This window comes from Dipodomys ordii, unplaced genomic scaffold (assembly GCF_000151885.1).
Source record: "Dipodomys ordii isolate 6190 unplaced genomic scaffold, Dord_2.0 Scaffold6, whole genome shotgun sequence".
Classification (NCBI taxonomy): Eukaryota; Metazoa; Chordata; class Mammalia; order Rodentia; family Heteromyidae; genus Dipodomys; species Dipodomys ordii.
In genome coordinates, this window is record NW_012267222.1 from 14961423 (window position 1) to 14973733 (window position 12311).

Genomic DNA, 12311 nt, shown 5'->3' on the forward strand with positions numbered 1-12311 from the left:
GCCACCAGGCCTGGCCCCTCCTATTTGATTCTTTCTTTTCTTTTTTCTTTTTTTTAAGCTTGAACTCAGGGCCTGGGCGCTGTCCCTGAGCCTCTTTGTGTTCAAGGTTAGTGCTCTACCACTTGAGTTACAACATCACTTCCTTTTTCTGAGTAATTTATTGGAGATAACAGTCTCATGGACTTTTCTATCCAGGCTGGCTTTGAACCAAGATCTTTGGATCTCAGCCTCTTGAGTAGACAGGATTACAGGTGTGAGCCACCAGCGCCCAGCTTTCAACTGGCATTTCTAAACCTTTACCATGTACCAGATGCTGGGACCCACAGTTGAACTAGAATACTTGGCGTTGGTCTTGAAGAGTTTATTTACTCATTCATGTGTTTATTTATTCAGCATTCTCAGAGCTCTGCTCTGTGCTTTGGGCTAGGCCAGGGGTGATTGTGTGTGTGTGTGTGTGTGTGTGTGTGAGAGAGAGAGAGAGAGAGAGAGATGAGATGGTAGAGAGTGACCCAGCTCTCATGCCTCCACATCGGGGAAGAGCAGAAATCCGGAGAAAATGCTATTGGCACCCTCAATGCCCAGCAGGGAGGCCTTGTCGGTGGCCTGCAGGAAGACCATCTCCCCTTGGTCCAGCTTGAGGACCACGCCGCCCGTGGTGACCTGGAAGGTGTTCTGGGTGTAGTCACAGAAGGTCACCACCTTCTGCACGGGCTCCCGGCCCCTCATGAGGTTCACGCACAGGTTCCCACGGGAGCTGGCGTGGTAGGTGAAGTAGTAGAGCCCTGGCACCCTGCAGGTGAACTTGCCGCTGCGTGGTTCGTAGTTGTTGTTGGCATTGGTGACCATGCTTTCGAAGCGGATGGCCTGACCCTGCCGCAGATGAGTGTTGATGGTCCTCAGGGCAGAGAAGACGATTTTCTGTGTGGCCTTGTAGTCACCTGATTCCCCCTTGGGACCAGGAGGTCCAGGGAGGCCTGGGCCACCTTTAGGGCCAATGGGTCCCTTGGGGCCAACTTTTCCTGGGTTCCCAGGAATCCCTGGGTCTCCTTTCTCTCCAAACTCACCATGGTCTCCAGCTAGCCCTGGAAGTCCTGGGGGAGACAAAGGCGAGAGAAATGAGGAGACCGGAGGCCACTGACCCGCCGTGTTTGGGTGGGGACCTTAGCTGGTCCCTTTGGACATTGACTTCCTGTTTGTGGAAATGTAGGAGCTTCAGAGAAGGCACAGAGCTCCCTGACTCTGTGGTACTTCACAGGGAAGGGAGCAGTACCCCCTTCCTCCTTCCCTCCCCCCAGGAAGGCAGCAGCCCTACCCTTTGTCCCTGGTTGCACAGCCTCCTTGTCAGGCTTAAACCTAGAGCAGGGGTAATGAGTTCACCACATGTGTACCGGAACCTTCCACTCCCTTACCCACAGCAGACATCCTCAATCAATCACCGCACACATCCTATCTGCACCAGGAAGTGGACTGGAGTCACTCTTACACTCTGAGCAGACCCTTCCTCTTGTTTTGGCACAACGCAAGACTTGCTTTCCAGTTCAGTGGCAGAGGACAGAGTCTGAGAAGCTGGGCTCTGGGAACCCATGCACCTCTGCCACACTTTACATGACTAGTTGTGTTGCCTGTATACAAGTCATATTCTCTGAGGCTTAGCTTCCTCACCTGCAAAATCAGAGTGTTGATTTTAGTGGGGTTGTGAGATTAAAATAGATTGTGGGAAGGGAGAGGGGCTGGTAGAGAGGGCTGCTCCAGTACTACAGACTAAAAGAATAAAGAAAGCCGGGCACTGGTGGCTCATGCCTGTGATCCTAGCTACTCAGAAGGCTGAGATCTGAGGATTGCAGTTCAAAGCCAACCCCAGCAGGAAAATCTGTGAGACTCTTATCTCCAATTAACCACCAGAAAACTGGAAGTAGCACTTTGGCTCAAGTGGTAGAGCCTGAAGAGCTGAGGGACAGACCCAGGCCAGTGTGAGCCACTGGCCTGTAAGCCTAGCTACTCAGGAGGCTGAGATCTGAGGATTATGGTTTGAAGCCAGTCTAGGCAAGAAGGTCTGTGAGACTCTTATCTTTAACCACCAAAAAGAGTAGAGTTGTGGCTCAAGTGGTAGAGCACTAGCCTTGAACAAAAGAGCTCAGGGACAGCGCACAGGCCCTGAGTTCAAGCCCTGGAACTGGCACACACACACACACACACACACACACACACACACACACACACCACAAAAGAATGAAGAAATTGCCTGTTACAAGAGGAGTTTTCATGCTTCCCAAGTTCTGTCTGGTTGGAGTGGGAAGAGCCCTGTGTGTAGGGGGGAGTGAGAGGAGCCCCCTGTGTGGGTGGTGGAGTGGGAGGAGCCCCCCCCCCCCGGAGAAGCCCTGTATGGGTGAATGGGCCCTGTGTGGTCTAAGTCTCATTGTTCTCTGGGCTGCCATGAAGAAGACAGGAAATATGCTGGGCCTCCAAGTGTTCTTATCTAGAAATGGGGACCCGAAGTCCTTTCTGGCACAGTTACTGGCTGTCCAAGGGCTTTTGTAGTCTCTAAAGCAGGGAACTGTGACTCAAGAGGGAAGACTTGGGGCCTTGGCCCGTGACAGTTCTGTTCCCCAGCATGCAGTACCTGTGTCTCCTTTGGTCCCTGGCACCCCAGGTTGGCCATCCGTGCCAGGTAACCCCGGGATGCCTGGGATGCCAGGGATGGCCGGTGGACCAGTGCAGCTCTTCTGAGCCCAGGAGACCTGAAGTGGACCCAGGAGCAGCACTGACAGCAGCATTGTGATGCTGCTCCATGGGGTCTTCATCATGGCTCTGTCCCAGCTGCCTCCTGTGGAGAAGACAAGGTGGGAGGTGACTACCACATCCCGCCTTCCCATCCTTCCTCCTATCCTTCCTCCAGCCCATCCCTCAATCCAGCCATTCATGTATACTTCTACCCACACATCCATCACTCCATCCATCGCTCTAGCCATCCATTCATGTCTCTTCCACCCATCTACCTCTCCGCCTTTCTATCTATCCATGTATCTGTCCACTCATCCATCCATCTCTCTGTACATGCATTCATCCATCCACCCATCCGTCCGTCCATCCGTCCGTCCATCCGTCCATCCATCCATCCATCCATCCATATACCCATCTATCCAAACCCTGTACTATGACCTGGGGATACAGTGATGAGCAAGACAAAATATGGTCCCTGTTCTCAAGGCCCCCAGGAGGAAAGAGATGACAAATAGATGGGCATCGTTGCAGGCTGTGACTGATGCTCTGGAGATGGGGTGGGTGCCCTGAGGGGGTGGTGCTGGCCCTGGCTTGGGAGGTGGTGATTGGCTTCGTGAGAGAAGTCCTCCCACCAAGAAGGTCTTCTCCACAAGGAACAAGCAATGATTGGACTGAAACCAGAGGGTTCACGAAGAGCTGAAGTAAGAATGTTCTAAGAAGAAAGAAAGATGGAAGAAAGGCTCTGAGGTAGGGCAAAAGTTGGAAGCCTGCAGGGAGCCTAGGCCAGGGGGGAGCAGGGATAGGAGAAACTGGGAGTGGAGACTGCATGGGACAGGGGCCGACAGAGAGCTGGATTTGATGCCACATGGTCCCATCTATTAGAGTATCTGAATCTGGGGTGTTTGTGCAAGCAGCCACTCTGTATCTTCAGGACGTCACTATGTGATAGAAACTCATTTCTTGTTCCCTCCCTCCCTCCCCCCCTTCCCCCCTCCCTCCATCCCTCCCTCTCTCTCTCTCTCTCTCTCTCTCTCTCTTTCTTTCTTTCACCAGTTATGGGGCTTGACCTCTGGGCCTGGGCGCTGTCCCTCAGCTTTTCAGCTCAAGGCAAGTGCTCTACCACTTGAGCCACTTCTGGTTTTTTAGTGGTTAATTGGAGATAAGAGTCTCATGCACTTTCCTTCCCAGGCTGGTTTCAACCATGATCCTCAGATCTCAGTCTCCTGAGTAGCTAGGATTACAGATGTGACCCCCAGCACCTGCTAGAAACTTATTTCTATTGCAAAGAAGACACCGAGACTCTGGGAGGGCAGGCTGCACATTCATAAGCACCATGTAGTAAGAAATGGAGCCAAGGTCCCCACCAGCCTACCAGACCAGCTCTGCTCACAGAATGTTCTTGAGTTTCTCGAGGGGCCCTGACAGGGCAGCGTGGCCGTTCTTAATCCCAGAGAACCAGGAAGAAACCCCTGTATCGAGCCGAGCAGGTCCTCCTGGCCAGAGCCCCCCTGGCATCCACTCTCAGAATGGTCCATCTAGTCGAACCTTGGCCTGGCCTTTTGCTCTCTTTACAAATTAGATTCCATCCAATGAACGAATAATGCCAAACATTGTTCCAAAACATTGAGTTTGCTCAGGACGCATGGGCTAGGAAGGGACAACTCCATCCACACGTAAAAACTTCCCTACCAGAGGTGGCTGAGCTTCACAGAGCAGGAGACCCGGCTGTGCCTCAGTGAGTCCCCACAGCCTGTGGGGACATGTCTGGAGCCAAGAGCATGTATCCACAGTATGTCTCTACCGTGAGCTCCTTCAGGGCTCGCTGAACCCTGGAATGGCTCTGCCCACATTCCACCACACGGCCCCGTCTCAGACGCCGAGCCCCACCCTTACCTGGGAACCTGGTGTCCTAGAAGGCCGAAGCCAGGCCGCTGCTGTGGGACCGGGGGCCTGGATCCTGCTGCTCTGTGTCCAAAGAGGAAGTTCCTTGCCTCGGAGGCGGAAGGGCTTTCCCCCTGGCCATCCCCTCCTGAAGTCCAGTGGGCTGCTCCCACACTCACCCCACACTCCCGATCCTGCTGAATTCAGGCAGTTTCAGGTCCCATTTCTGTCTCCTGGGGGAAGGTTCCGGTAAATGTCTGGTTGTGTGGTTTCGCAGACTCAGCAGCTGTGGGAACAGGCTGTCCTGAGCAAGTGTCCACAGCTGGCCACTGTGCCAGGAGTGACCCCCCCCATGACCTTCCTCGGGAGCAGTACTCCTGGATAGATAGCAAGGTGGCTCATCTTGTGCCTGCCCTGGATTTAAAGTCTGAGTTCTTGACTTGAATTCTTACTCTGCCCATTGCCAACTAAATCTTCTCAGTCAAGAGAGCCCAGGGAAGCCCTGACTTTTCCTCTCTGGGATGGGGCTGTCATTGTACCTGCTGGACAGCTGTGCTTGGCCCTAGGAGGAAGCCGGGGTCGCCTGCTCATGTCACACAGGTCCCAGACTCCCCTGGGCTCCTCGCCTGTCCCTTCTTGTTCCGCATCTCTGCTCTTTCCCTGCTCTCAGAAAATAATCTAATAATGAATTTTAAATGTGTTCATTATTTATTTACACCCAACTCCGTTGGAACTAATGACAAGAACAGCTACAGGCAGGACCTTGTTGCTTATTGATCTGAAAACAAGCCAAAGTGAGGGCTGAAGGGGACTCGGATATCATGGGCTGGCTTTTCTATGTGGGGAAACCCACACCCAGAGAAGCACGTCCATCTTTCAACAAGCGTTTCTTCTTGGCTTCCGTGAGCCTTAGGGGGCTCTGCCATGGGTCCTCTCCCCCCGGCGTCTCCCTGACTGGCAGACTGGGTCAGCGTTGGATGTTTCTGAGATCAGTGTCACAGAAAAAAGCCCCTAGCCCATGCCAAGGGCATCCCTGGCACTGTGATCCAGCCACCATGGTTGAAGGTCACGTGGTACCCGCTTGAGAGCACAGCACCGGGGGCCTTCTTGTGTTGGGCTCATAAACCCAGAAGGATGGAGCAGGTGAATGTGATCACAGTGAATTATACACATGCATAAAAATGCTGCAATGAATCCCCGTTATACAATTCACACATACACGTAAGGATGAGTGTAAGTTAGGTGTTAACTGCCTGAGGTGTCATGGAAAGAAAAGTTTGATAAAACCCAAAGGCTATAAGAACTCTGGACCAGGAAGAGAAGGAGCACAGAGAGAGAGAGAGAGAGACAGAGACTGAGACAGAAAGAGAGACAGAGAGAGACAGAGACAGAGAGAGAGACAGAGAGAGACAGAGAGAGATACACAGAGAGACAGAGACAGAGACAGAGAGACAGAGACAGAGAGAGAGGGGTAGAGGGAGAGAGAGAGAGAGCTGGCTGCAGGTCCCAAGAACCACGTTTTAACATCAGCGCTGCCTCTGTCCATGTGTGGGTTCAGGCGGGTTGCTGGCAGAGGGATCTCCCTAAGGCTCACATAAGGCAGGGTGCTGCCTGAGGCCATTGGTGGGATGGGCAGGAAGGCAGCTGGCTAGCGCAGGGCTTCTGTGAAGGGAAGACCACCTGTGGAGGCTAGGGGGAGGCTTAGACCCAGGGATGGGAACTGAGGGGTCCCTGTGCCTTGGTCCCTGAGTGGAGCCCCCTGTTTCTGTACCCATAAAATAACTGATGGAGAGAGAGGGTTGATTCTACAAAAACGAAGTCTACAGCATGGGAGTGTAGAGACATCCCCTTTCTTCTCATGGCAGACAAGCTGGTGTGTGTGTGTGTGTGTGTGTGTGTGTGTGTGTGTGTGTGTGTGTGTGTATGTGTATACTGCAGTTTGAACTCAGGGCCAAGGTATTGTTCTTTAGCTTTTTTGCTCAAGGCTGGTGCTTGGCCACTTAAGCCACAGCTCCACTTCCAAATTTTTGGTAGTTAAGTGCAGATAAGACTCTCTTGGACTTTCCTGCTTGGGCTGGCTTTAAACCACAATCATCAGATCTCAGCCTCCTATGTAGCTAGGACTACAGGTGTGAGTCACTGACCTGACTGCCTGCCTTCTGCCTTCCTTCCTTCCTTCCTTCCTTCCTTCCTTCCTTTCTTTCCTCCTTCCCTCTTTTCTTCTTTCTTCTTTCTCATTCTTTTTTTTCTCCTCCTTCCCTCCTCCCTCCCTCCCTCCCTCCCTCCCTCCTTCTCTCTCTCTCTTTCTTTCTTTCTTTCTTTTTCTTTCTGTGTTGGCTCTAGACTTTAACTCAAATCCTGGGTACTGTACCAGAGCTTTTCTGCTAAAGGCTACTGCTCTAATACTTGAGCCACAGCTTCATTTCCAGCTTTTTGGCAGTCAGTTGAAGATGAGAGTCTCATGGTCTTTCCTGTTTGGGTTGGATTTGAACCATGATCCTCAGATCTCAGCCAAATTAGTAGCTAGGATTATAAGCCTGGCTTAAAGCTAGTATTTTCTAAAGTCTGTCTCTCCTGATAAAGAAGGGACAAGGAAGTGATTATGGAAAATAAAAATGGAGCAAAGCTAGTTGCCAGGTACAGGTTTCTGATCTGACACTGTGGCCTAGGTAGATGGTGCATTGATTTTGTTTTAAACAAATGAGAAATGAGAAGAAGGGTATCACAGGTGGCATGATTGGCCAGCCACTAAATGGTTGATGGAGTGGCAGCTGTGACTGTTGTGGTCAGTGACCAGGGCTTGGCCCTGCCACGGTGAACCAGCCAGAGTCCTGTGTCCCTGCTTCCTGCCCTTCCTGTGTATCTTCCTCTCAAGCGGTAGAGCACTAGCCTAGCTGAGTTCAAGCCCCCAGACCACCATAACCTGAAAGGGCTGGTTTGGGGACTACGTGTGAAGTTCACCTCTCGCTGCCTGACCGCGGCGGCTGGGACCGGCTCAAACTTGACAGCTTGTGGGCAGCTGTGATTTTAGATGATCTCTTGGGGACCCTGGAGTCTGTGTGTTATTTGAAGGGAGAAGACATCTGGGGGTGGGTAGGAGGAAGTCTCCCTCTCTCCTGCCCATCCCCAGGTACAGCGATGAATATTAAACAAGTCAGTGTGTATGAAGCCCTTCTCATGGCCTGGTGCTCAGCAGGAGCTCAGCAAATGTTAGCTCTGATTTTTTTTTAAATCTATCCACTTGTCTGTTCTGTTTTAGTCTCTCATTTACCCAGTGAACCACTCATTTTTTTTCTGTTTTGTTTTGGAAAGAGAGTCTTGCTATATAACTCAGGCTGGTCCCAGATTTATGATTTTCTGACCTCAGTGTCCCCAGTGCTGGGATTCCAGGAGGGTACACCATCACACCCCAACTTAGGTGTGCATTCATTTACTCCAGTTCACCCGATCGTTCAACAAAAGTTACTTGTACAGCTAATTTTTTTCTCTGTGGTGGGCTTATCAAAGCCCAAACTCCTCCCGAGAAGAGAGCTGGGAATTCAAATCTGCTGGTTTTCCAGTGATCCTGGGAAGGTTGACTGGCAGCCATGCCCCCTCCCCTCTGCCCACCTGACAGCAGACAGTCCCCAGGGGACCTCTGACAGCCGTAACCACCCTGGAGCATCTTGCTCCCACCAGACCAAATGGGGCTGAGGGTCTCCATGCTGACAGTCAAGCTGCGGTCAGCACTACCCAAGGCCTTAAGTTCAGGGCATTACCACTGGGGGGGAAAAAAACTGGTCCATGCATATTTATCAGACTAATTATTTATTCATAGATCTCCCCGCTTCTTGCAAGAGCTGAAACAAAAAAAGTGAATGACAGTCTAGTTAAGTATCAAAAGAACAGGACAAGCAATGACTCCTGAAGGAGCAGGGAACAGAGAGGGTTGGGAGTCAGGTGGGCTTCCTGAAGGAGGAGTCCATCAGGTAGGGAAAATAGTCTGAGCCGGGATGTGGGAATGGAGGGAGGTGGCCAGCTGTGGGCTGGCGCTGGCCTGGTGCTCTAGTCGGGGAAGAGCAGGAAGCCGGAGAAGACGCTGTCAGAGCCCTCGGTGCCCACCATGCCGTTGTAGTCGTTGACGGCCAGCCACACCTCCTGGCCCAGCTGCAGTTGCAGCGCCACGCCTCCGGAGCTGACCTGCTTGCTGTTGGACAGGTGGTCACAGAAGGTGGTCATCCTGCTGCCGCTGCGGTACAGGTGCACGCACAGGTTGGCCGTCTGTGACGTGTGGTAGACAAAGTAATAGAGGCCCGGCACTTTGCAGGTGAACTTGCCCGTGCTGAGGTCGTAATCCCCCTGGGGGTTGGTGATGGCCGAGTTGAACTTGACCAGGCCATTGGCTGCTGGGTACAGGGAAGTCTGCCGAGTGACTGTGAACACTGACTGGTGCTTCTGCTTGTACCTGCCCTCATCACCTGGCATCCCGGGAGGCCCCCTGGGGCCCTGATCTCCTGGCATCCCAGAGGCTCCCATGGGGCCATTTTTCCCCAAATGGCCAGGCTTACCAGGCTCTCCCTTCTGACCCTTGGGTCCTTGAGTCCCAGGGATGGCTGGGATTCCTGGAGAAAGAAAGGTAAGCAGGGAGTGATAGAGCAGGGACTGAGAAGAGGGGATACTGGAGGTGCCTTCCAGTGTCGTGTGTGTGTGTGTGTGTGTGTGTGTGTGTGTGTGTGTGTGTGTGTTGGTCTTGGGATTCAAACTCAGGACTTGGATAGTATCCCTGAGCTTTTTTGCTCAAGGCTAGCACTCTACTACTTGACCCCATGCTCCACTTCCAGCATTTTGCTGGTTAATTGGAGATAAGAGTTTCACAGACTTTTCTGCCCAGGATATCATCCATCTGCTATCATCAGATCTCAGCCTCCTGAGTAGCTAGGATTACAGGTGTGTGCCACCGGTGCTCAGATTCCAGTGTCTTGTCTCTAGAATGTCCTTCCCAGATGGACTGTCCCCAACAGAGTGGTTTGCCGTCTGACTATCTAAGGTACTTTCCTGTCTCTTGGTCTTGAGTTCCACACCTGTGATGTGTGTGTGTGTGTGCGCGCAGACAGCACTAGGAGATGCCAGACTGTCAGAGGGAGATGTCAGTCCAGGGAGAGCATGCAGCCCCAGGCACCTTCCATTCAGCATGTGTGGGCTTAAAAATTTTTTAAATCAGAGTTCAACATGAGCAAATTCAGACCTCATCTAAAAATTCTGGTTCTCAAGGGTTTGTTGTTATTTGTTTATTTGCTTTACAGGGATTTTTTTAAAAACAAAAATCAGATTTCTCCAGAAGCTCGTGGAGCTTATTCATGAATGATCATCTCCTCCAGAGCTGATTGCTTAATTTTCTATTTGTAGTTTTTCAACTTTTTATCTTTGAAATAATTATAGAGTTGTAGAAATTTGAAGAGAAAGAAGGAGAAGAGGAAGAAGAGGAAGAAGAGGAAGAGGGGGGAGGAAGAGGAGGAGGAGGAAGAAGGGGTAGAAGAGGAGGGGGAAGAAGAGGAGGAGGTGGAGGAGGAGGAGACAGGCTCCATTAGCTTATGCCTGTAACCCTAGTTACTCAGAAAGCTAAGATCTGAGGTTTGAAGTTTGAAGCCAACCCTGGTGGGAAAGATCATGAAACTCTTATTTCCAATTAACTAGCAAAAAGCCTGAAGTGGTAGAATGTCAGCCTGGAGCAAAAAAGCTAAGGGACAATGTCAAGGCTAGCTCCAATTCTAGTTCCAATACCAGCACACACACACACACACACACACACACACGCACACACACACACCCCACATATACAAACAGAGGTCCACAGAGAGGTCCCTCATACCCCTGGCCTAGTTTTCCCAATGTTGTTTCTTGCATAATTCATGCATATGATCAAAATGGGGAAAGTGATACTTGCACAACCTTCTGAGTGTGTTGGGGATGAGTGTGTCACATGCATACATCTGAGTAATGGGCACCTCTGCAATCAGGCCTAGCTGACTTCATTGGATTGTTTATCTTGAAAAGGACGGGGGCCTTGCCTAGGCTGCCAGGCTGCACAGCGCCTGTGTCTGGTCCTGAGCACCTCCTCTCCCAACCCCTCCTCCCACCCAGAAAACCAGAGGTGGCGCTGTGGCTCAAGTGGTAGAGCGCTCGCCTTAAGCTAAAGAGCTCTGGGACAGCATCCAGGCCTGGAGTTCAAGCCTGGTCCTGAGCACCACCTCTCCCAACCCCTCAGCGTCGGCACATGGAACCCACGCCAAGAGCTGAATGCATGGCAGCCACCCTCCAGATACTGCTCTCTCTAGCTGCCCCAGCCCTGTGCGGCCCTGTTCAACTTCCCTCGTGTTACGCATGAGGAAACTGAGGCACTGCACGTAAAGTGGCATGTCGTCATGGAAGGAAGGGGCGGGCCGGGCTGTGACCTTGGCCGTCAGTGCAGCAGATGCGTTCATGGTGTGGCCACCACCACGAGGCTGGGCGAGCAACAGCGCAGGTGTAACAAGATGGCAGGGGACACCTCAGTTTGCCCCAGGCTGTGACTGCCAGGTGCCCTGTGACCCTCCCTGCTGCCCCCTGGGACGGGGGATAAGGGCCACAGCCGACATGGCAGTGGGATTCTTCATTGTCTGCATTCGTTGCGATCCCACCCCCATCACACCATATGGACGCATTGTCTCAGCCCAGGACCCAGCTGGCAGACTCACCTGGCTCCCCCTTGGGCCCTGGCAGGCCATCGTGCCCGTCTTTCCCGGGGGCTCCGGGCAGTCCAGGCATCCCTGGGATTCCGTAGCAGCCGGTGCCGGCCTGGGCCCTGAGGGGCAGAGCCAGCAGGAGCAGCAGCAGGTGGAGTGCAGGGTAGGGCGGGCAGCTGGGCCCCACGGCCATCCTGAGGAGGGGGCAGGATGGGGAGGTGGTAGAGCTGGACCCCAGCCCCCTCTTCCCTGTTACCCCTCCCCCAACTTCTCTGAGCCTATCCCCCGCTGCAGCCCCTCACACTGGGGGCGCCATGATGAATGGACTGTGGGGCTCAGGGCCGGGCCCATCAGGGAGAGGACAGCTCCTCCTCTTGCAGAGTGAGCCAGAGCTTAGGAAGGTCCAGGGGAAATCGCCATTGGCTCTCACCTGCGCGTGGGAGGGGTCTCAGCCTCTCCTGGGGTGGGGGGTTTCTGATGTAGTCACAGCAATGTCCCTGGCAGGAGGACACCGTGTTGGAGTGACCAGAAACAAGGACTGCCCAGATAAGACTAGGCACCCCTCCCCCAGCGCTCCCCTCCCCCAGCCCCCCTCCCACATCCCCTTTCCTGAGATTCCCCTGACTGGACACTTTCATTTGTGTTCTGAGCCTGACTGACCACAGTGACACCACTGTCTACCCTTCCTCGTGTGGCCAGGGTCATGTGTGTCTAAAAAGAGGAAACGTCTGCAGCTCCAGCACCTGGTTCAGGATGTGTGTGTGTGTGTGTGTGTGTGTATTGTGTGTACATGTGTGTGTTGTGTGCACGCTCTGTGTATACACGTGTGAGTGGACAGAGCCCCAGGCACAATGGCTCCACAATTGGGTTGACCCACCGTGTGCCCGGTCTGTCTGCAGCTCTCATGTGAACTCTCTCTTGGCTTTTTCACTCAAGGCTGGTCCTCTACCACTTGAGCTATGTCTCCACTTTTGTTTTTTTTTTGCTGATTTATTGGAGATAAGAGTC

The 12311-nt window shown here is 52.7% G+C and overlaps 2 protein-coding genes across 3 annotated transcripts; both read right to left on the reverse strand.

Annotated features, from left to right (window-relative positions):
• Positions 1-328: 328 nt before the first annotated feature.
• On the reverse strand, positions 329-4731 carry C1qb (complement component 1, q subcomponent, B chain). Its single transcript, XM_013035217.1, has 3 exons — positions 4615-4731; positions 2621-2824; positions 329-1091 (listed from the first exon to the last, which is right to left on the reverse strand). Exons 2-3 carry the CDS (start codon positions 2802-2804, stop codon positions 517-519), a joined length of 759 nt encoding a protein of 252 aa, XP_012890671.1. The 5' UTR covers positions 2805-2824; positions 4615-4731; the 3' UTR covers positions 329-516.
• A 3657-nt stretch (positions 4732-8388) lies between these two features.
• On the reverse strand, positions 8389-11838 carry C1qc (complement component 1, q subcomponent, C chain). 2 transcript variants are annotated; one of them, XM_013035235.1, is made up of 3 exons: positions 11738-11838; positions 11316-11513; positions 8389-9203 (listed from the first exon to the last, which is right to left on the reverse strand). In XM_013035235.1, exons 2-3 carry the CDS (start codon positions 11494-11496, stop codon positions 8647-8649), a joined length of 738 nt encoding a protein of 245 aa, XP_012890689.1. In that variant the 5' UTR covers positions 11497-11513; positions 11738-11838; the 3' UTR covers positions 8389-8646. The 2 variants fall into 2 exon arrangements, with proteins under 2 accessions (XP_012890689.1, XP_012890682.1); XM_013035228.1 differs by having other exon boundaries at positions 11316-11497; positions 11734-11838.
• Between the last annotated feature and the right edge of the window lie 473 nt (positions 11839-12311).

Bases quoted from the DNA above. Each gene is read 5' to 3' on its own strand.
- C1qb (XM_013035217.1), bottom strand. From the start codon at position 2,804: ATGATGAAGACCCCATGGAGCAGCATCACAATGCTGCTGTCAGTGCTG. The intron at 1,092-2,620 runs GTACTGCATGCT...TGTCTCCCCCAG, and splicing joins AGGGACCAAAGGAGACACAG to GACTTCCAGGGCTAGCTGGA.
- C1qc (XM_013035235.1), bottom strand. From the start codon at position 11,496: ATGGCCGTGGGGCCCAGCTGCCCGCCCTACCCTGCACTCCACCTGCTG. The intron at 9,204-11,315 runs GTGAGTCTGCCA...TTCTTTCTCCAG, and splicing joins AGGGCCCAAGGGGGAGCCAG to GAATCCCAGCCATCCCTGGG.